The sequence below is a fragment of the Neomonachus schauinslandi genome, chromosome 4 (genome assembly GCF_002201575.2).
Source record: "Neomonachus schauinslandi chromosome 4, ASM220157v2, whole genome shotgun sequence".
Classification (NCBI taxonomy): domain Eukaryota; kingdom Metazoa; phylum Chordata; class Mammalia; order Carnivora; family Phocidae; genus Neomonachus; species Neomonachus schauinslandi.
Genome location: NC_058406.1, coordinates 102301113 through 102324305, shown reverse-complemented (window position 1 = coordinate 102324305; position 23193 = coordinate 102301113). Strand labels below are relative to the sequence as shown.

General features: G+C 42.1%; 1 protein-coding gene across 1 annotated transcript; it reads right to left on the bottom strand.

Moving 5' to 3' along the window:
- Nucleotides 1-8393: 8393 nt before the first annotated feature.
- MRPS21 (mitochondrial ribosomal protein S21) lies at nucleotides 8394-21606 on the bottom strand. Its single transcript, XM_021688051.1, has 3 exons — nucleotides 21563-21606; nucleotides 21019-21134; nucleotides 8394-8909 (listed from the first exon to the last, which is right to left on the bottom strand). The coding sequence occupies exons 2-3, from the start codon at nucleotides 21099-21101 to the stop codon at nucleotides 8729-8731; spliced, it is 264 nt and encodes an 87-aa protein (XP_021543726.1). The 5' UTR covers nucleotides 21102-21134; nucleotides 21563-21606; the 3' UTR covers nucleotides 8394-8728.
- Nucleotides 21607-23193: the final 1587 nt, after the last annotated feature.

Here is a 23193-nt window from a genome sequence, read left to right as displayed (position 1 = left end):
CGTGGTGTCAGAGACCACCAACAAAAATGACGAACAAAGGAGGACTCTGAAGATAGCAGCCCCCCATCTGTGCCTTTTATTGTTTCATTCATTCACTGACGTAATACTTGTTGACTGCCTACTACTATGTGCCGGGCATCCTCTGAGAATCGATATTGCTTAATGATTAAGACCATGGGCTTTAAAGTCAGACTGCCTAGATTTGTATTCTAGCTCTCTCTCATTAGCTGTGACATTAGGCAAGTTACTTAAGCCCTGTTTACTCACCTGTAAAAAATCCACTTCATTGGGCTGCTCTGAGGACCACAAGAATGACTGACGGCAATGCATTTAAAACAGTGCCTCCTCAGAGTTCAATAAAGCTACGTTATATATAATAGTCAATTGCCTACATAAATGTGTAACAGACATTTCAAATTTACATGATGAAAACTAAGCTCCTGATTCCACCCCCCACTCCCCCCACCAAAAGAATAGCTCCTAGTCTTCATCCTCAATTAATGGCAACCATATTCTTAAGAGTTATGCAAGCCAATAATCTTGGAACCCTCCTGGACTCCTCTGTTCCATTGGCCCTACTTTCAAATATATACAGACCCATTTGCTTCTTACCACCTCCACTACTCATTTTAATGCTTGGATTGTTTTAGTAGCCTCCTGTTTTCTCTCTTGCTTCCACTCTGCCCCCCCCCCCCGGCCTTTAGTCTCATCACCTAAGCTAATAAGCAAAGTAATGGCAAGTACTACAGTGATCATGTAAACACATCAGAAAGGTCATTATTATCCCCCTGCTTAAAACCATCCCTTGGCATTCCATATCACTGAGTAAAATGCCCTACAAAATGCCCCACTCCATTATCTCTGTGATCTCATCTACTACCACTCTTTCATTCAGCTCCAAAATCCTAATCCCTTCTGTTCCTTGAACATGCCAAGGATAATTTCACCTCAAGGCCTCTGGACTTGATGCTTTCTGCCTGGATTGCTCTTAATCCAGATATAGGATTTGCTTCCTCCATCCCCTTCAGATTTTTATTCAAATATGACCTCAGTGAAGCCTTCCCTGATCACCCTATTCAATTCTGAAGGCTGTCGGGCACTCTGGCGTCCCGATTTTCTTTTTTTCTTTTTCGATAGTACTTATCATCACCTACCATACTAGTACTAGTTTATGTTTATTGCTTATCATTTCACTCCCTCTGGTAGAATATAAACTCCTTAAAGAGAGGAATCATTGTCATTGACATATCCTAAATGCCTACAGCAGCACCTGGTATAATTAAATATTTGTTGAACTAAAGAATGAATATTTTTCAACAGCAGATCTTGCAGGCCTCAGAACCTGCTATAAAGTGTTTTTCACCTAAGGAATGTAAATGCCTTAAGGCATTTTGTGTCACATTGTCTTTGTATCTCCAGGACCTAGGATAGTATCAAATAAAGTAACGGCTCAACAAATTATAAATGAGTAAGACCTGCCAGAACTGGTTTTCTTGTTCTATCAGTAAGCCTGTATTTTCCCCTTCAAAATGAGGCTCTAAACCTTACTGACCCTTTAAACCACTGCTTCTGAAAAGCACGTATGTGGGCAAAGTATAGTTTGGAAAAAATACATCCAATATTATGGTACAGTTTCATATATGGGAAATAAACTATTCTATCAGATTACAAACTACAGAAACTAAAATTCCAAGATGTCTCCAAGATGACAGGCTCATCACAAAATGCAGTTATTCTCTAGAGAGGTTATTAGAATTTCCCAGGGAAGGTAAGTATTTGTTTTAAAGAAGTATGAGAAATACATACCAAGACCCACCTTCTCTGATGGTGCAGCATGACATAATGGAATAAACCTTGGTTTTGAGTAACACACTGAGGGAGCTCCAACATGTCACTCAAGTTATTCATGCCTCAGCTTCCCCATTGTATCTATAGCATCTAACACCAACGTCTCACGGAATATTCACTCAAAGTCTGCTGAATGGGTTAATGATTCCATCTCTGCAGAGTTGTAAGTTTATTCTGTTTGAGTGCTTTTAACTGTCTGGGTTCAATTCCCCAGAGGGAAATGTTTTTCTAGGAACTGATTTTATTTCTAATGCTTGGAATTGGATAGGTTTTAAATCCTTAGTCTCCCAGTTACTAGCTATGATTCCTTTAGGTAATTAACTTCTCTGAGGTTGTTCCCTCAGTTATAAAGTAAGAATCTCTACTTCAAGAGACTATTGTGATGATTAAATGCAATGTATAAAACACAGTTACTGTGGTACCGGCATAAAGGACAGCCATGTAGACCAACAAAACAGGATAGAGAGCACAGAAATAAACCTCACATATATGGCCAGTTGATTTTTGACGAAGGTGCCAAGACTATCCAATAGGGAAAGGACAGTCTGTTCAACAAATGGTGCAGAAAAAACTGGGTATCCACATGCATAAAGTTGGACCCCTTCTGCACATCATATACAAAAATTAACACAAAAGGGATCAAAGGCCTAAACTTAAAGATAAAAACTATAAAATTTGTAGAAGAAAACATGGGAAAATCTTCATGACATCAAATTTGGCAGTGATTTCTTGGCTATGGTACCAAAAACACATTTAACAATAACAAAAAACAGATAAATTGGACTTCATCAAAATTAAAAACTTTTGTGCAACAAAAGACACTATCAAGAGAGTGAAAAGACAATCCACAGGAGAAAATATTTGTGAGTCATATATGTGGTAAGTGATTAATATCCCAGAGTGTATAAAGAACTCCTATAATTCAACAACTTACGAAAACCAACCCAATTCAAAAATGGGTGAAGGACTTGAATACACATTTCTGCAAAGATATACAAATGGCCAATAAACACATGAAAAGATGCTCAACATCATTAGTCATCACAGAAAAGCAAATCAAAACCCACAAGGAAAAAAAAACTGTACAAGGAGATATCACCTCACACCCATTAGGAATGACTACTATCAAAAAAATTAAAAACAAAACAAAACAAAAACAGGGGCACCTGGGTGGCTCAGTCAGTTAAGCGTCTGACTCTTGGTCTCAGAGTCCTGAGTTCAAGCTCCACGCTGGGTGTGGAGCCTACTAAAAACAAACAAACACCCCCTGCCCCCCAGAAAATAACAAGTGTTGGTGAGGATATAAAGAAATTGGGGGGGGGGGGAAGACATTGGAACCCTGTGCCCTGGTAGTGGACATGTAAAATGGTGCAGCTGCATGGAACACAGTATGGTGGTTTCTCAAAAAATTAAAAACAGAATTAGCATAGGGGATCCAGCAATTTTCCTTCTGGGTAAACACCCAAAAGAACTGAAAGCAGGGTGTCAAAGAGATCTTTGAACACCCATGTTCACACCCATTATTCAAAATAACTAAAAAGTAGAAGCAACCCAAGTGTCCACTGACAGATGAATGGATAAACAGGGCACCTGGGTGGCTCAGTTGGTTAAGCGTCTGCCTTCGGAGTCCAGGGATCCAGCTCCCTGCTCAGTGAGGAGCCTGCTTCTCCCTCTCCTGCTCCTCTCCTCCCCCACCCCTGCTCATGCGTGCGCTTTCTCTCTTGCTCTCTCTCTCAAATAAATAAAATCTCTAAAAAAATAAAATAAAATCTTTAAAAAAAAGAATGGATAAACAAAATGTGGTACATATGTACAATGGATTATTCAGCCATTAAAAGGAATGGGCTTCTGATACATGCTACAACATGGATAAACCTTGAAAATATGCTAAGTGAAATGAACCAGACACAAAAGGACAAATATTATATGATTGCACATATATGAGGTATCTAGATTAGACAAATAAAGAGTAGAGGCTACCAAGGAGGAGAGGAGAGTGGGGGGGGAATTATTGCTTAATGATGACTGAATTTGTTTCGAGTGATGAAAAAGTTTTGGAAATAGCTGTGATACATAGTTGTGATAGTTACACAACATTGTGCAAATACTTAATGCCACTAAATCGTACACTTAAATATGGTTTAATGGTAAACTTCATGTTATATATATTTTGCTTCAATAGAGAAATATTTAGTACAGTGCCAGGCACAATTCATCATTGCTACTGTGATATGTTCCTTCAAGAAATATTTATTGAGGGGCGCCTCCGTGGCTCAGTCGTTAAGTGTTTGCCTTTGGCTCAGGTCATGATCCCAGGGTCCTGGGATCGAGCCCCGCATCAGGCTTCCTGCTCGGCGGGAAGCCTGCTTCTCCCTCTCCCACTCCCCCTGCTTGTGTTCCCTCTCTCGCTGTCTCTGTCAAATAAATAAATCTTTAAAAAAAAAAAAATTTATTGAGGGGCTCCTGGCTCCTCTCAGTCAGTACAGCATGTGACTCTTGATCTAGGGATTTTAAATTTTGAGCCCCATACTGGGTGTAGAGATGACTTAAAAAAAACCTTAAAAAAAATACTTATTGAGCATTTTTTAAAAAAGATTTTATTTATTTATAAAAAGATTTTATTTATTTGTCAGAGAGAAAAAGAACACAAGCAGGGGGAGCGGCATGCAGAGGGAGAAGCAGGCTCATGCGGGACTCAATCCCAGGACCCTGGGATCATGACCTGAGCCAAAGGCAGACGCTTAACCGAATGAGCCACCCAGGCGTCTCTTGAGCATTTACTGTTTTAAAGATTTCTTTATTTGGGGGGGTGGGGAGGGGGCAGAGGAAGAGAATTTCAAGCAGACGCCCTGCCAAGCGTGGAGCTCGATCCCAAGACCTGATGATCATGACCTGAGCCGAAATCAAGAGTGAGACGATCAACCAACTGAGCCACCCAGGTGTCCCATTTATTGAGCATGTAAATGCTGGGCATAATACTAGGCACTGGGAATATAGTGGTTCAAAAAAAACAAAACAAAACAAAACCAACAACAAAGACCCAACCTCCAGGTAACTGAAAATCTAATGGAGAGAGAAAGGCAAATAAACAATACATCACAACAAATATAGAAATAAACTACTACTGAGCCTGGGTGGCTCAGTCGGTTAAGCGTCTGCCTTCGGCTCAGGTCATGATCCTAGGGTCCTGGGATCGAGCCCCATGTTGAGCTCCCTGCTCAGTGGGGAGTCAGCTTCTCCTCCCTCTGCCTGCTGCTCCCCCTGCTTCTGCGTGTGCGCGCGTGCTCTCTTGCTCTGTGTCAAATAAACAATAATCTTAAAAAAAAGAAAGAAAGAAAGAAACTACTATTACAGAGTTAAGCTGAAAAAGATAAATTCAAGACACAAAAAAGTGAACAGAAGAAGAAAAGTTGGTAAAGAGATAGGGAAGTCATCTCAGAGAACATCCAAACTGAGAGCTGGTAAACAGGCAGGAGAAAACAGCATGTCCCAGAAGTACACTGGATGGGACAAGTAGCTAGACAGAAAAGAATAATTCAATCATGAAAGGCCTTAAATGCCATGCTAGTAGTTTGGACTTTATCTTGAAAACAATGGGAACCAATTACCTACTTAAGCAGGAAAGTGAAATGATCAAGGTTGCATTTTAGGGGGCACCTGGGTGGCTTAGTCGTTAAGCGTCTGCTTTCGGCTCAGGTCATGATCCCAGGGTCCTGGGATCAAGCCCCGCATTGGGCTCCCTGCTCCGCAGGAAGCCTGCTTCTCCCCCTCCCACTCTCCCTGCTTGTGTTCCCTCTCTCGCTGTGTCTCTCTGTCAAATAAAATCTTTAAAAAAAAAAAAAAAGGTTGCATTTTAGAACAATCATTCTGACCTAAGTAAGGGTGGAGGGATTGAAGGCCAGGCAACACCGATGCAAAATGGTTAACGGACTGTTGTAATCCAAAAGAGTTGTAATCCAGAAGGGAGCTGGGACTCGGGTTATGGCATTTAGTCCTCAAGACAGGGATCAAGTGGATACTAGTGATGGTTGAGTGTGGAGGAAGACTCAATGATCAGGCGTCTGTCTGGCACAACCGAGGGATTATCGCTAACATTTATTAAGTTCTATGTGCCAGAAACCATGCTGAGCATTTGACATGCATGATCTCATTTAATCCTCACCACAAACCCCTATATACAATTATTTTACAGGGGAAACTAGATATTATGTTAAACAATTTGCCAAGATCATGATTAAATCCAGATCTAAGTAAAAAACTACATATGTAAGATAACTGGTACATAGTCCCAATATTTTCCTCTCCCTTCAAACACCTACATTTAACGTATCACTCCATTATTACTTTACCTTGTTAGTATTCAGTGAGTTACTATTCCTTAATGTTTTCTGTTAACACAGAGGCAAACTCTCATTTCATACTTAGTGCACTTCTGAAAACTTTGAAGTACAATGTCAAATTTCACAACAGAGTCCCAATTTTAAACGGGTAACTGTTTCCAGAGCACTAAACATTGTAAGATCCTTAAATTATGATTGGAATGGACCTGTCAGAGGAAATCCAGTGGACATCTAAGAAATGTCACAGGTGCCTAAGAGCAGGATAGGAGGTACTGCATCTATGACCCTCTGCAGCTGGGTCAAACACCAAACCACCCCTCTCTTGAACCCAAGGCAGGGATAAAAGGATTAGGGAAATTCCTATTCATTATATGACCATGAGGTACCTTCTACCTTCTCAGAGCAGGGAGTGGAAGGTCTTTTTCCCTGCCATGACAGCACAAACTGACCGGAATTCAGGCAGCCAGCCAATTACCCCCTTTACACAAGAAGCCTCTCAACTGGCCAACTGCTAAAACCCATCACTGTTCACTGCTCTGGGGGACATGGGCAATGGTCAGGAAAATGACTAGAACAAGCCGGGGATAATTTCAGAGATGAAGGAAATTCCAGCTCTTAAGCCAGCCCTTGATATTTTGGAGGGAGCCCAAGAGCAACTGTAATCTCAGAGGAATACTGCCAGTAGGCCTGGCTCTCCTATCACAAACATATCCACCATTTTGGCAAAGGCCAGGCCTTTACTCTTCAGCAGCAGCAATTGGCAGGAGGTGAAACAATGCCACGGCTCAAAATCACTCAAAAGTGATAAAGACCAAATTCAGAGACTGGAAAGGGATTCAGAAGGATCAATGTCTAACTTGAAAATGAGGTTGTACAAAGGTAACAAAATTGATCACAGTCTGTATATAGAATTTCTCCAACCACAGTGTAAATTTCTGGAGGGCAAGGACCAGATCTTCTATTTCTAAGCTACTTCTATGCAGTGCCCTATAATATGCTTTATTCACCATGGGCTTTACTGATGAGGGGAAGAAAGATGATCAAGCCCTGAAAGGCAAGGAACAGTGATTCCAGCATATCTTCACACAGGCCTGCCTAATCAATAAGTGTAATTGTGAAAAGGAGAAGCAGTATTGAAAAGACTGAAATTAAGACCGAGAAATCGATTTCATGCAGCTAGACCACAAGGGGGCAGTGTTTGAACACTAGTAATCTGGAGAGACAGGGTGCTTGGCAGTCTGCTGTTTACCTCCTTTTTAAACACCACACCGAGGGCTGGAGCCTGGGTGAGGAGAGATGGGCTAGTCGCTCCACCTACCTACTGTGTTCTCCCACAGGGGCTGGCACCAACTCTCCTTATACTAGTAGTGTGGCTGTCAGGGTAGCAAGGCCAAAGGAAACAGACTGCAGGAAAGGAAGCAGAGCTGCTAGTCTTCCCACAGAGATCACACACCCAAGAATGCCTGTTAAGCAGAAGTAGGGGTGATAGTGGGGACCTCTGCCTGGAAACGGAGTAGGATGGGGCAGGGGTTCTCAAATGTTAGCAGGCATCAGAATCACCTGCAGGGCTTGTAAAAATAGATTACTGGGCTCTAACTCCCAATTTCCAATTCAGAAAGTCTAAAGTAGGTCCTAGAATTTGCATTTCAACCAATTAACTGAGTGATGTTGATACTGCTGATCTGAAGACCACACTTTTGAGAATCACTGCTGTAGATATTTCTGGCTCTGTGCCCTTATATCTCTTAATACTCGCCCATTCCTTCTTTTCTACCATCCACCTACTGCTTTATTTCTTCTCCACTATTCCTTCATTAGCCTTCTTTAGGAAAACTAAAGGAAAGACAGGAAACAGGAGTGAATGTTAGATTTGTCTTAAGGATTCCTCTGGATAGGGGCACCTGGGGTGGCTCAGTCGTTAAGTGTCTGCCTTTGGCTCAGGTCATGATCCCGGGGTCCTGGTATCAAGCCCCGCATCAGGCTCCCTGCTCAGCGGGAAGCCTGCTTCTCCCTCTCCCACTCCCCCTGCTTGTGTTCCCTCTCTCGCTGTGTCTCTGTCAAATAAATAAATAAAATCTAAAAAAAAAAAAAGAAAGAAAAGTTCCTCACCTCTCCTAGACTACTTAAAAATTTTTATTATAGCTAAATATATATGGAATTTGCCATTTTCACCATGCAAGTGTACAGTTCAGTGGCACTAAGTACATTCACATTCTTGTGCAAGTATCACCACCATCTGTCTCTAGAACTTTTTCAGCTTCCCCAACTGAAATTCCGCACCCATTAAACACTAAATCCCCACTCCCAACCAGCCCTTGGCAACCACCATTCTACTCCTAGACTACTTTTTGACTTAGTTTCTCCTTCACATAATAAAAGAGAGGGTCTACTGCTGACTATGGGATTGCTTCTATATATGCAGGCCTTCTTGCACATATGTGATTGAATTTATTATAAGAAAGGTAAGAGAAAATGGGATTGGAGAAAGAAAGGAGACAGCTGGATAGGGATTTTCATACTGGGCCTACTATCCACAGGCCTCAGCAGCCCTGCCATGGATCCAGCCGATTCTTTCGCATCAAGAAGTTGATCTTGCGAGCCATTTCCATGTTGTAGATCCGCCGACAGGTTTCGTAGCTTTCCCGTCGTCGTTGGCGACAAGGCTTTTCATAGTACCGCCGTCGCTTAATGTCCTCGATGAGCCCATCTATGGTGAGGATTCTGTATAAAGGCAGGCAATGAAGTTAGAAACCTGGGCTCATTATTATTCTTTTCCAAGTTCACAGATGGCCAGAAGTCAACTGACCAAACAACTGGTGTCTATAAAAATTATGATGTGAAATGGTGGTTATATAGCTTTAACTGCCTACTTATAGAAGCAATCCCCAAATAGGAATTTGTGGGAAATAACAAAGCAATTAATGACACAGTCCTTGGTCTTGGGGAGTTCATAGTCAGGGTCATATTTTCAACCTTTATTCTCCCACAGCACACCTGAGGGATGTGACACAGTCCTTAAGAACAGTGGCTCTCTATGGCAGTGATTCTCAACCAAGGGATCATTTCAGAATCTTCAGATGGGGTGAGTCATTTGTAGTAGGAAAAACAAATCATTAGGGGTGATTCCTAATTGGTCCTTAGTGACAAATTCTACCCCATCCCTACAGTTTAACTGACACAACTGACACAGTGAGAGAGGGAAGTCTGTAGGCCTGAGATATCCCTGGGCCTACTTAATACAAGGAGAGAAGAGGCCTTCATCACACCAATGATACAAATGGGAGTATTAAGTTAACAGCTTCACCCATCATTTTCCCCATGTACCACACTACTTTGCTGACTACTGAACACACTCTAATACCAAGTCTTTATTCATGCTGCTTCCTCAATCTAGAATGCCACCCCCACCTCCAGTTGCCAACCTTCTGAGTAAAATTTTCCTCATCTTTTTGATGCCAAACTTAGATGCCACCTCTCTAAAAAGAATATCTTCTTAGAGGAAATAATTTATTTTACTGTATACCTACTTAACGATTATTTCATTCCTTCATTCTGTTATTTATACAAACGTCTCCCTCATTAGACTGAAAATCTCTGAAGGAAGAAACTATGTTTTATTACTCTTTAAGGGTCTATAAAACTGAGCTCAATGTGTTTTTTTCCTGCCCATCCAATTCCTTGCAATGCAGTTCCTCTTGTTGGATATATATTTTTTTCTTTTCAAATTTTTATTGAAATTCTAGTTAGTTAACATATAGTATAATATTGGTTTCAGAAGTAGAATTTAATGATTCATTACTTACATACAACACCCAGTGCTCATCATATAGCCCATTCCTTGCCCACCTCCTTCCATCAACCCTCAGTTTGTTCTCTATCGTTAAGTCTCTTATGGTTTGCTTCCCTCTCTCTCTTTTTTCTCCCTTCCCATATGTTCATATGTTTTGCTTCTTAAATTCCACTATGAGTGAAATCATATGGTATTTATCTTTCTCTGACTGACTTATTTCACTTAGCATAATACTCCATCCACATCATTGCAAATGGCAAGATTTCACTCTTTTTGATGGTTGAGTAACACACACACACCCCACATCTTCTTTATCCATTCACCAGTCTATGGACGTTTGGGCTCTTTCCATAGTTTGGCTATTGTTGAATATGCTGCTATAAACATAGGGGTGCATGTACCCCTTTGAACCTATATTTTGTATCCTTTGGGTAAATACCTAGTAGTGCAATTGCTGGGTCATAGGGTACTCTTGTTGGATTAATAACACATCTAACTCAAACTTACCTCTTTGTTCTTCCACAAAGACACTGGAGCTTCTTTTATAAACTACTCAATCCCTAGGCTCCTGAGAACTCTGGCTCCAATCTGTAATTTGTTGCTCCCTCTCAATCCATCACCAGTCGGTCCTAAGGAGGTCTAGAGGCATCTGCTGCTGCTGCCCTCCATTTCTGGCATTGTTTACATGGGCCCTCTCCTGCTCACCCTGTTCTTTCATTACAGGTAAAAAGTTAAGTCACAAACACAGTTGGAGATAAGGAGGTTAAGTAGAAGAAGGGGAATAGAGGAAAAAGAAAATCAAAATAAAAGAAACCACCAGCTACTTCTGCCCAGTGGGAAGCCCTATTTCTTGCTGCTATGTTATACCACAAAGCCCAAGATAACAACCATAGATCGAACATGAACTTGAAAAGATGTGAGCTTTGGGTAAATAACAAATGTGAATAGACATGGGAACCACTGTCCTATGGGATCCTCTCCCAGGCTCCTGCTGTTTAATATCAAGAATGCTTTATAGGCTACTAGAAAATCATTATTTGTATAAATCAGTTTGTCTAGGTGTTAGTGGTAGGAAGATGGGGTCAAGGGAATTACTGCAAATTCCCAGAAGCAGGAGAAGCAGATAATTCAGGTTCTATTGGAAACATAGTCATGCCCAGAAGTCATGTGGATCCAACACTAGAATCTTACAATAGAGAGGTAAGGCACCAAAAACTAAAATAGACTCCATATCCTGGCCCACAAAGTTGCTACCCTTATTCCTTAATTTACTTTTTAAAAAAAATTTATTTATTTTTTTAATTTTACTACGTTATGTTAATCACCATACATTACATCATTAGTTTTTGATGTAGTGTTTCATGATTCATTGTTTGCGTATAACACCCAGTGCTCCATTCAATACGTGCCCTCTTTAATACCCATCACCAGGCTAACCCATCCCCCCACCCCCTCCCCTCTAGAACCCTCAGTTTGTTTCTCAGAGTCCATAGTCTCTCATGGTTCGTCTCCCCCTCCGATTCCCCCCCTTCCTTAATTTACTCTTAAATGTTGGTATCCCCCCTCCAGATTCTGACTAAAAACCTCCTTCTTTCTGGTTCTACATGACTTCCTTAACCTTTACCAGTGAGCCTCAACACTAATGCACAATGGAATTATCCCCTGAAAGGTTTTTAAAAAGTACTGATTCCTGGGGCACCTGGATGGCTCAGTTGGTTGAGCAGCTGACTCTTGGTTTCAGCTTGGATCATGATCTCAGGGTCTTGGGAGCAAGCCCTGCAGGAGGCTCCACGCTCAGCGGGAGTCGGCTCAGAGATTCTTTCCTCTGCGCCTCCCCTGACTTGCGCAGACCTCACGGGCTTGCGCTCATACACTCTCTCTCAAATAATTAAATGTTAAGGGAAAAAAAAAAAAGTACTGATTCCTGGGCCCCTTTCCTCAAAGATTCTGATTTAAGTGGTCTAGCATGGAATTATGCACTAGAAATGTTTTAAGAAACTCCCAGGTAATTCTAATATAGAGCCCCACCTGAGAACTGACACAGATACTGCTGACTCCTGAATCTTTTTATCTCTAGTCCCAATCTTACCTTAGAGCTAGACTGTTATTTCCAATTGCTTCAAAACCTATAAAGACCATGATCTGTGGTCAGTGACTATGACTCATGAAAGCTCATATGATGGTTCGCATTTTTGAGTAATAAAGTTCTGTACGTTTAAAAAACACACAAAAAACCCTACAAAGACCAAAGTTACTGTCTCCTCCTAAAATCTATTTTTCCTCCTCTATACTATTAATGACATCAGCAATTACTCAAGCTAAAAATCTCAGCATGTTCCTGGACTACGCCTTCTCTTTTACTTCCCACATCCACACTTACTGTATCCTATAAATTCTATAACCCAAGAATTCTATAACCTCAGATCTCTTTCTTCTCTCCTTTCCTATGGCCACAGCTCTAATTATGGTCCTTATCATCTTATACCTGGACTACAGAAATAAACATCTAACTGATCATTTAATCACTAAATGTTTATGGAATTCCAACTTGGTACCAGACATTGTGTTAAATGCTGAGGACAGAAAACAAGCTTAAACATGCTTCCCTACCCTTGCAGTCTAGTAAAGAAGATAATTTTACAAGAATTACAATAGAGTGTGATCACTCCTTCCTTCTGTTCCCAAAGCACAGTGGTCCTCAAACTTCAGCCTGCAGCCATCACCTGGATAACCCATTAAAACATAGATTGCTGAGGCGCCTGAGTGGCTCAGTCGGTTAAGCATCTGACTCTTGATTTTGGCTCCGGTCTCAGGGTCCTGGGATGGGGCCCTGCGTCGGGCTCTGCACTCAGCACAGAGTCTGCTTGGGATCTTCTCCCTCTCCTCCTGCTCGCATTCTCTCTTTCAAATAAATAAATAAAATCTCCCTTATTGGGGTGTGTGCTTTCTAGAAATTATTTATTTTTGTATTCATTTTTGAAAATGAAGTCATTTTTATATTTAACATAATGCTTGGCAAAGAGCATATTATCAGTAAAGATCCATAAAATGAATTCATAAAAATGAATCTTCTAGGTGACTGACACATGTCCACAGCTCAGGGTATTAAGAGGCTTTATTATAGACACAGTTCTTGGGAATAATAGCTCAGAAAGCCTCAATAATATTACCTTTCCTAAGATGGCACATTAGAGTTTAGACAGCATTTTCACATCCATGATCCTAATACAATCCTATAAAATTAAAGAAGCAGGCAATGTCATCTTTTTACAGAGTAGGAAACAGTCCAGAGAGGATGACCTGCCCAAGATCACAAAATGGAGCTAGAAGTAGAATCCAGATAAAAAGATGGGAGGGGCTGGGCGCCTCGGTGGCTCAGTTGGTTGGGCGACTGCCTTCGGCTCAGGTCATGATCCTGGAGTCCCTGGATCGAGTCCCGCATCGGGCTCCCTGCTCAGCAGGGAGTCTGCTTCTCCCTCTGACCCTCCCCCCTCTCACGTACTCGCTCTCTCTCATTTTCTCTCAAATAAATAAATAAAATCTTAAAAAAAAAAAAAAAAGATGGGAGGGGCACCTAGGTGGCTCAGTCGTTAAGCGTCTGCCTTCGGCTCAGGTCATGATCCCAGGGTCCCGGGATCGAGCCTGCATCGGGCTTCCTGCTCGGCTGGAAGCCTGCTTCTCCCTCTCCCACTCCCCCTGCTTGTGTTTCCTCTCTCGCTGTCTCTCTCTGTCAAATAAATAAATAAAATCTTAAAAAAAAAAAAAAAAAAAAGATGGGAGCCAAAAAGACATGGCACTGTTGGGAAAGGAATGATCCAAAGATCTAAGCCTTAATTTGTCTAGATCTTATTTGCTGCCGTCTAATGAAGGCCACATTTTGGACTAGTCTAGTATATTAGAGAAACAACAGAAAAGTCTCTGAAAGAAAAAGATTGGATATATAATATAAAAAGGACATGGAAACTGGGTTTGAGGAGAGACTATTAAAAAAAACCAGGGACATTGGATATGACTTCACTAGGAAGAGGATCCTATTGGAATGACAAAGACTGTTTGTTTATTTTTGACAAAGACAGTTTAAAAGTGTGATGGGGCTCCTGGGTGGCTCAGTTGGTTAAGCGACTGCCTTTGGCTCAGGTCATGATCCTGGAGTCCCGGGATCGAGTCCCGCATCGGGCTCCCTGCTCTGCAGGGAGTCTGCTCTTCCCTCTGACCCTCCCCCATCTCATGTGCTCTCTGTCTCTCTCATTCTCTCTGTCTCAAATAAATAAATAAAATCTTAAAAAAAAAAAAGTGTGATGAAAGAAAACTGCAAAAGGAAGAGGGAGTTCAGACATATACTCAGTCAGGTATCCTACTGGAGTTTCAAAGGGTTTGAAACAGAAGTGATCACCTTACCAGGCATGTGGGTGGCTCAGTCCGTAAGCCTCTGCCTTTGGCTCAGGTCATGATCTCAGGGGCCTGGGATCCAGCCCCGTATCGGGGCTCCCTGCTCAGTGGGGATCCTGCTTCTCCCTCTGCCCCCTGCTCATGCTCTCTTTCTCACTCTTTATCTCAAATAAATAAAATCTTAAAAAAAAAAAAAAAGTGATCACCTTACCAAGTAAATGCCTGTGTGGTCAGGCAAAAAAAACCAAGATAAGGAAAAAGTAAAAGGATCCAAGAATGGAGGAAGGGAAAGAATGAAAAGATCATGGTCCATGGGGTTGCTAAATGGTGTTCCCTGGATGGTTCTAACTACACTAGCTAAGCCTTACCCAGTTCTTTCTAGTTATCTTAAAAAAGCACAGATTACCTTCAAAAGCTCCAGAGTCCCTACAGTAGAGGCATCTACTCAATATACTTCTAATAAAAAAGGATGCAGAAAGAGCTTTGTAGAACTAATGCAGTAAACAGAGAGATGTTACTAATGATGCTTCTGCTTCCAAAGGTAGTTCAAGGACGAGCAGACCAAGGGCTTTAGAGTAAACAAATCAGCTTGGAGTTTGGGCGCTTGGCAACCTAACACTGAAGGAGAAATCTGCTGCCAATTTTAGTTAAATTCATCAGATTATGTAAAAGGAGCTGAGCTGCCCGGGCTGGGGGAGGTTGGAAGTGGCAAACTCACATGTCAGCATAGCCAGCCTACGCCAGGATAACGTGTATCAAGGACTCACTGGGCCCAGAAGCTTGCCTACCGGGAATAAAAGAGGTCAACTAGGCACACTTCCAGTGTGCTTGCCTTTCCTTGCTTGGGGGCCAGCCAATCATACAGGGCTTCCTAGCAACCCCCACTCTCCATCTCCTTATCTCAGGGCAGGGATCAGGGCTCTTGGTTATACAACAAGCATTTTGTGGTGGTCTCACTAGACAGACACATAGGCTGTTTCCTTTGTAAGACTGCCTTTGTGCTCCAAACACACCAAAGCTTTAACCACCTCCCTCTTATCTCATTTGCTCTCCTGCCTACTGTTGTAATTAGACCACAGGACATGCAACTCATTTTTAAACTACCAACCATCAGAAAGCTGGAAGAGATAAGGAGAGGCCTGGGGTGTAATACAGAATACAGAATACAGAAAAGATGTAATACAGAAAAGGTGGCCAGAGAGGTCATTAAGAAAAAGCAGAGAAAAATAAGAAAAGTGCATCAGAAAATACTGTGTTTGACAGGAAGACTGGGATACCCCAGAACCAGCTGGCTCACATTTTCATGCTTAAACTCCTTGCCTAGAGAATCATTCTAAGAGCAAAATATTTGCCCATTTTCTCCCCCTGAAGCTAAAATACAATTTATAGCATATATATTTAATACTCCAAGATTAAAAGGAAGAGAAATATTAGCTTCCTAAAGACTGAACGCCAATTGACAAAATAAGTATCCTCCCGAAAGACTATAAAAATTATTACTGTAACACTTGCTCCAACCTGGCACCTTCTAACAACATGCTCTTTTTTTTTTTTTTAATTCTTTTTTCAAAGATTTTATTTATTTATTTGAGAGGACAGAGAGAGAGAAGCCAGGTGGAGGGGGCAGAAGCAGAGGGAGAAGCAGGCTCCCCGCTGAGCAGGGAGCCTGACATGGGGCTCGATCCCAGGACCCTGAGATCATGACCTGAGCCGAAGGCAGGTGCTTAACTGACTGGACCACCAAGCACCCCAACAACATGCGCATCTTGCACTGCTTTCCTAGATAATCCCAGCCACAAAGTATGAATTTTCTAAATTCATAAGGAAGCCAAAAAGAGATCATCATACCTGAGGCCCTGAGTCTCTGGGACTTGAATCTTTTTGTCTATTTTTCTTTCCAACCATTCCTCTTCTTTCTGATCAAATTCTTTCTTTTTAAGTACTATATAATTTTTCCCCAAAAGCTGTTCCTAAATTGGTGTTTTAATCCCTGAAATGAAGAAAAAGTAATGCCATGTTTCTTTTTTCTGTAAAGATTTATCTATTTATTTTGGGGGGTGGGGTGGGGTGGGAAGACACCAGAAGTGGAGGGAGGGGCAGAGGAAGAGGTAGAGAGAATCCTCAAGCCAACTCTTCGATGAGCAAGGAGCCTGACGTGGGGCTTGATCTCAGAACCCCGAGACCATAACCTGAGCCAAAATCAAGAGTCTGCCAGTTAACCGAATGAGCCACCCAGGCCACCCAGGCTCCCCAGTAATGCCATGTTTCTTAATTAGGATATTTGACAGTGTGCCAAGGGTATAATCCAGAGACAAAAGTCTCTGGAATAAATTTGATGCATTTGCGCAGAGCACCAATTTTAACTTGAATAGGGGGGGAGGTGCTAGCCCTAGAACAGATGCAATGGCAATGAATTGAAAAAAAAAAAAAGAGACAGAGAGGGATATGAAAACAGATTCCTAAGAACAAGAACTGAGATAGTACCAGGCCAGGCCAGATGGCAGAAAGAATCGAAACATGCTTCATCTTCTGCCATTTTTTTTTTTTTAAAGATTTTATTTATTTATTTGAGAGAGAGAGAATGAGAGACAGAGAGCACGAGAGGGAAGACGGCAGAGGGAGAAGCAGACCCCCTGCTGAGCAGGGAGCCCAATGTGGGACTCGATCCCGGGACTCCAGGATCATGACCTGAGCCGAAGGCAGTCGCTTAACCAACTGAGCCACCCAGGCGCCCCATCTTCTGCCATTTATTTATTCTTCCTTCACCTGCCACCCACTTGCATCTGGAATCAGGAAGGATTTTTAGATAAAATGAAAAAAAGAAAAAAAAAACAGGAAAAGAAAAACTCTAATGTTGATTAAAATTAAAATATATTGCATTTTGGAAGATGCAGATATATAGAGGTTTGATTCTAAGTTAATTAGAACGATCCCAGACAAAGACATCAGAAAGGTGTCTCAGAAGGTAGAAGGCCTAATGTTTTCTTCAGGTCTGACATCAATGGAAAGAGGATCAACTCCTTCAGGCAGGAAATTAGGAATATTTTGTTTTTCAGGTTTTAAATTTTTATAACTAGAAATAGAGATGAAAGAGCAGAGCATAGAGAGGGAATAAATGCTATTATTTCAAAATGAGAGTAGCAATAGGCTAAATAGAAGAGACTTGGTTGGAAAGTATCACTGTCTATAAGAAAAGTCATTCCAGGGTGCCTGGGTGGCTCAGTCGTTAAGCGTCTGCCTTCAGCTCAGGTAATAATCTCAGGGTCCTGGGATCGAGCCCCGCATTGGGCTCCCTGCTCAGTGGGAAGCCTGCTTCTCCCTCTCCCACTCCCCCTGCTTGTGTTCCCTTTCTCGCTGTCTCTATGTGTCAAATAAATAAATAAAATCTTTAAAAAAAAAAAAAATCATTCCAGTATTAGCAGCAAACTGGATTGTCCTAAAAAAATAAAGCTTAATTTTCTCATTTTTTCATCTCCAGGCCACCTTGAGCATAACCTAATGATCAAGGAAGATAGAGAAAAAACAGCTAAAGTAAACTTAACCATTCAAAATAAATAAATAAATCACCCACAAGCAAAACCAAAAGGGTAAAAACTTCCTTACAATGACTTCCAACTTATCATAATAGCTAATGTACAATGTGCCAAACACTGTTCTAAGCAATTTAATCATACTAACTAATTTAATCCTCACATCAAACCCAAGAGGCAGGTACTATTATTAGTTCCACTTTGCAGATGAAGAAACTGAGGCAGAGAGACATTAAGTACCTTACCATAGATCATGAAGCTAATAAATGGCAGAGCAGAGATCTATCTGAACCGGGCAGTCTGCTTAAGGGTCTGTGCTCTTCTTTTTTTTTTTTTTTTTTAGACTTAGATCATAACCTGAGCTGAAATCAAGAGACGGTCATTCAACTGACTGAGCCACCCAGACACCTGGGGAAGGGAGTTCTGTGCTCTTATATTCAAGCCATGGCTTTGGTCAAAAGTATTAAAGTTGAGGGGGGTGCCTGGGTGGCTCAGTTGGTTGGGCGACTGCCTTCGGCTCAGGTCATGATCCTGGAGTCCCGGGATCGGGTCCCACGTCGGGCTCCCTGCTCAGCAGGGAGTCTGCCTCTCTCTCTGACCCTCCCCCCTCTCATGCTCTCATTCTCTCTCTCAAATAAATAAATAAAATCTTTAAAAAAAAAAAGTATTAAAGTTGTAGCTACTTTCTTGATACAAATATAAGAAATGGTTTAATAAATAATCTTGCACCATAAATTGTTTTTTCATTCCTTGCCAAAGTAGCTCATTTCTTAAAAATCAAATTTTTGCTTTTGTGTTATTTGCACTTTAGGAACAGGGGAGGTTAGGGGAGCTAAAGCTAAACCTTTGGAAATCTGTTTTACCATCAAGTAACAGCTGGCCTTTGACATCCCTCAATAATACAAACATCTCAATCACCCTGGCTAACAGACCCATCTAAATCCACCAAAAAAAAAAAAAAAAAAAAAATCATACAAAGACTTACAGGAAAAGATCAGAAAAAGGGTGGAGAAATCTACAAGACTTCCTTTTCCCAAATTCAGCATTTCATCTCACTAGCTAATTCACTACTGAGTCTATAAAGACATTCTTTTTGTGCTTATAATATAGGGACAGAGAAAGGTCATTAGACATTTTGACCCTCTCACAGACATGCCACTAGGTCTGAAATAGGAAAGAGTTGGGGGGCGCCTGGGTGGCTCAGTTGGTTAAGCGACTGCCTTCGGCTCAGGTCATGATCCTGGAGTCCCTGGATCGAGTCCCGCATCGGGCTCCCCGCTCGGCAGGGAGTCTGCTTCTCCCTCTGACCCTCCTCCCTCTCATGCTCTCTGTCTCTCATTCTCTCTCTCTCAAATAAATAAATAAAATCTTTAAAAAAAAAAAAATAGGAAAGAGTTGGGAATGAGCAGCGATAGAAAAAAATGATATAGGGTATCTTACCACATAGTACTTAACTGATTATCTTTAGGGAACACCTTCTGTGCAAGGATATGACTGGTATGCAGACATTGAATGAGGTAATGGGGATGACCTAAGACCAGATCCTTAAAAGACACAATTCATCTTGAGCTTGCAACTGCTTCAAAATTACACAGCTTCTGACAGCATCTTTGTCCTCATTAACTATGGTCTTCTGCCATCCAACCCTCCACACCTAAAACTCTTTGCTAAGAACTAGTTTCTCTTTCGGGTGCCTGGGTGGCTCAGTTGGTTAAGCGACTGCCTTCGGCTCAGGTCATGATCCTGGAGTCCCGGGATCGAGTCCCGCATCGGGCTCCCTGCTCGGCAGGGAGCCTGCTTCTCCCTCTGACCCTCCCCCCTCTCATGTGCTCTCTGTCTCTCTCATTCTCTCTGTCTCAAATAAATAAACAAAATCTTTAAAAAAAAAAAAAAAGAAGATTGTTTTCCTTATTAAAAAAAAAGAACTAGTTTCTCTTTCATTTATCCTCTCAGCCCCCAAGAACCCCACTAATAAATCCAATGAAATAAAGATTCTTAACTGGAAAATGACTGCCATAGGTGTCTACATTTCCAGAGGAACTAGTAAACAATCTAGTGACATAAAAGCAAAGAACACTGTAGTAGAAAGGTGTGTTTTATGCTCCTCTCCACCATTCAATAATTGTGTAATCCAAGAAACATAATTTACATGTCTAAAGCTTCCCTTACTTGTGTAATAAAGCTACCACCTTACTGGCCTTAAGGCAGAAGGCCAGCTCATATATTCTCTTAAGATCTCTTTCATACAGGGACGCCTGGGTGGCTCAGTCAGTTAAGCGGCTGTCTTCGGCTCAGGTCATGGTCCCGGGGTCCTGGGATCGAGTCCCACATCGGGCTCCTTACTCAGCAGGGAGCCTGCCTCTCCCTCTGCCTCTGCCTCTGCCTCTCCCCCTGCTTGTGCTCTGTCTCTCTCTCTGACAAATAAATAAAATCTTAAAAAAAAAAATCTCTTTCATACAATTCTTTGATAATTCAACTCAACAAGCATTTGTTTCTTTCACACTGGGGAGAGAAAATGATGAAGCAAGCCAGAAAGTCAAAATCCTTACAACCAATGATAAGGGAAGACTAAGGAACTATTGGCCTGAGAACGTGTGATGTTAAGGTATTCTTTATTACAGCCCTTCTACATCTCTTAGTCTAGCATTCAAAACCTTTCAAAACAGGTCTTCTACTCCCAGTTCATTTCCACCTTTATGTTTTTGCTTTTGCTGTAACCTTCCCCTAAACCTGATACACTTTTCCATCTCTTGCTTCCTTCTCCAAGATCCCAAATCTCAATTCATCTTTCCATTGGCCTTGCCCTACACCAATCCCTCCCTCGACCTTCTATTTATCATGTACTACGTTCCTGCTTCCCAGCAACTTTATATTTTTATTTTCCCTTTGGGTTCCTTAAGTCTTGGGGGAGAGAATTCAGGCTCTGTATATACAAACCCCATACAGTTAGGTTTTGGGGAAAAACCTCATTTTTAAGATAATAAACTAAGGGGCTGAAAAGTTTCAAGAGGCTGAATACCTGGGCTGGCGGAGGTTTGAGAACAATCTATGACAGGGGAAGGGAGAGAATAACCACCCAAGCACTTCCCAAGAGAGCTTGTCTAGGCACGATTCTGGTTACCTGTTTAGGGTCCTGTATGCACCTTCTATGTTCCCTTCCTGTACCATCACAGTCCTGGCAATGAACTTCAGATGTTTTGCCATGACCTTGGAATTTAAATCTTCACTCTGCAGGACCTAAAGGATAATGGATAAAGGCAAAGTATAGAGACCAGGTAAGAAAGAGAAACAGAGCAGAATGCACACTCTACCGCACGGCTTACTCAGGGTCTGGAAAAGCAACGTGCCCAGGAACAAGGGACACAGGGGCACGTGGGATTCTTCATATCCTAGAGATCATACGCTAATCATAATCAAGACTGCCTAGGTCTCTTTGCCAATACAACCCTAGCATAGGGAAGAAAAGAGATGGTAGCAGGGCGTCATCACGGGGATGTACGTGGCCGGGCACGGGAGGATCCGGTCGCGCCACAGGGTACTCCAGCTACCGCTCACCGCCCCAGGAGGGTTTGGGGGTGGGAGCTGGGTACGAAGTCTTTCTCGCGCAAGCTTCCCCTCCCACCATACCCGCTTTGCTTTCCCCAACCCCAACCCCAGATCCTCACCCAACTCCCTCAGGAACCAGCCGCCACAAAGCTAGCTCGCGGCCGGAAGCGGAAATACGCCATCTCCTGCGCCTCGCGAAGAAATCCAGGCTGGAAGGAGAAAAACTGCTTGGAAACCATGGCAACATTCTTCCTGGCTCCAGTTGATGGCTTCTCCACGCCCCCTTCCCCGACGCCCCCCCCGCCAGACTCCCCACGCCTCCAGCCCGGACTCGACATCTGACAAAGCAAGATATTCGTTGCCTTAAATTCGCCCAAAACAGGTTCTCGTGTTCTCGTGCTTCGGTCTCTGAGGTCAGCGCGATTCCGTACCCCCCAATCCTATCAAATCTGTAATAGATATTTAAGGCATTTCTTTTTCTGGAAGGAAAATGAGAGAAATAGGCAAAGCTTCCTGAACACGCTTCCTGTTTTCTCAAAGGACACAGATTCTTTGAGATCTGCTGTCCGGAAAAAACAGCTTCACGACCCTCATCTGCTTAAAAACTAAGGAAAAGAACATACCGTGAGTTTCCTGTAACATCATATGCCCAGGCATTTGACTAAATAAAGTGAAATTACTAAACAAAGAGTTGGGAAACGCCTGCAGGTTTTAGAATTGAAGACTTTTTTTTTTTTTTTTAAGATTTTTGTTCTTAAGCCATCTCCACACCCAAGGTGGGGCTCGAACCCACCACCCGAAATCAAGAGCCCCGTGCTCCACGGACTGAGCCAGCCAGGCGCCCTGAATTGAAGACTTTTATGACAACTTCTATCCCTTTGCCTCCCAGTGAGACCTAGTAGAAATATCTCCTTTGTTTCTTCTTCACTGTGGAAACAGATTTTCTTTTATTCATATGTTACTTCTACATATCCATCTGTGGTTATTCACATAAATTCAGATCTAGTGGCTACTGGAAAACAGTAGAGAAAGGCTCAAAAGAAGAAAGATACACAAGTGTCCCGCACAGGGCACCTTGCTCAGCGGGAAGCCTGCTTCTCCCTCTGCCTGCCGCTCCCCACTGATTGTGCTAGTGCGCGTTCTCTCTCTCTCTCTCTCTCTCTCTGACAAATAAATACAATCTTAAAAAAAACAAAAAAAAAAAACAAGCAGGTACTTGTGTTATAAGTTAAGCCAGGTTCAAAGTACCAAAATAGAGCGAGACTGGGACATCATTAGGCTTATTAACAAACTTTTATTGAATGCCTACTCTTTGTTAGGTGTTTTTTTAAGATTTTATTTATTTGAGAGAGAGCGAGCAAGAGGGAGAATGCACAAGCAAGGGGAGGGGCAGAGGGAGAAGCAGGCTTCCCGCTGAGCAGGAAGCCCAATGTGAGGCTCGAACCCAGGACCCTGGGATCATGACCTGAGCGGAAGGCAGACCTTTAACCGACTGAGCCACCCAGGCACCCCTGTTAGGTGTTTTGATACCATTCCAGTGCCCTTTGGACCACCAGAAGACAGTACAGTAGACATAACTTTAAATAGTAAAACAAGTTAGCATATGATAAATGCAAAATAAATTATATAGGCAAAAGGATAATATGATGGAAAAGCACTGGATTAGAAGTTAAGAGATCTGATTTCTGTCCAAATTCTGATACTCATATGTCTTATGTCACTTAAACCCATAGTCCGAAATCTACTGCCT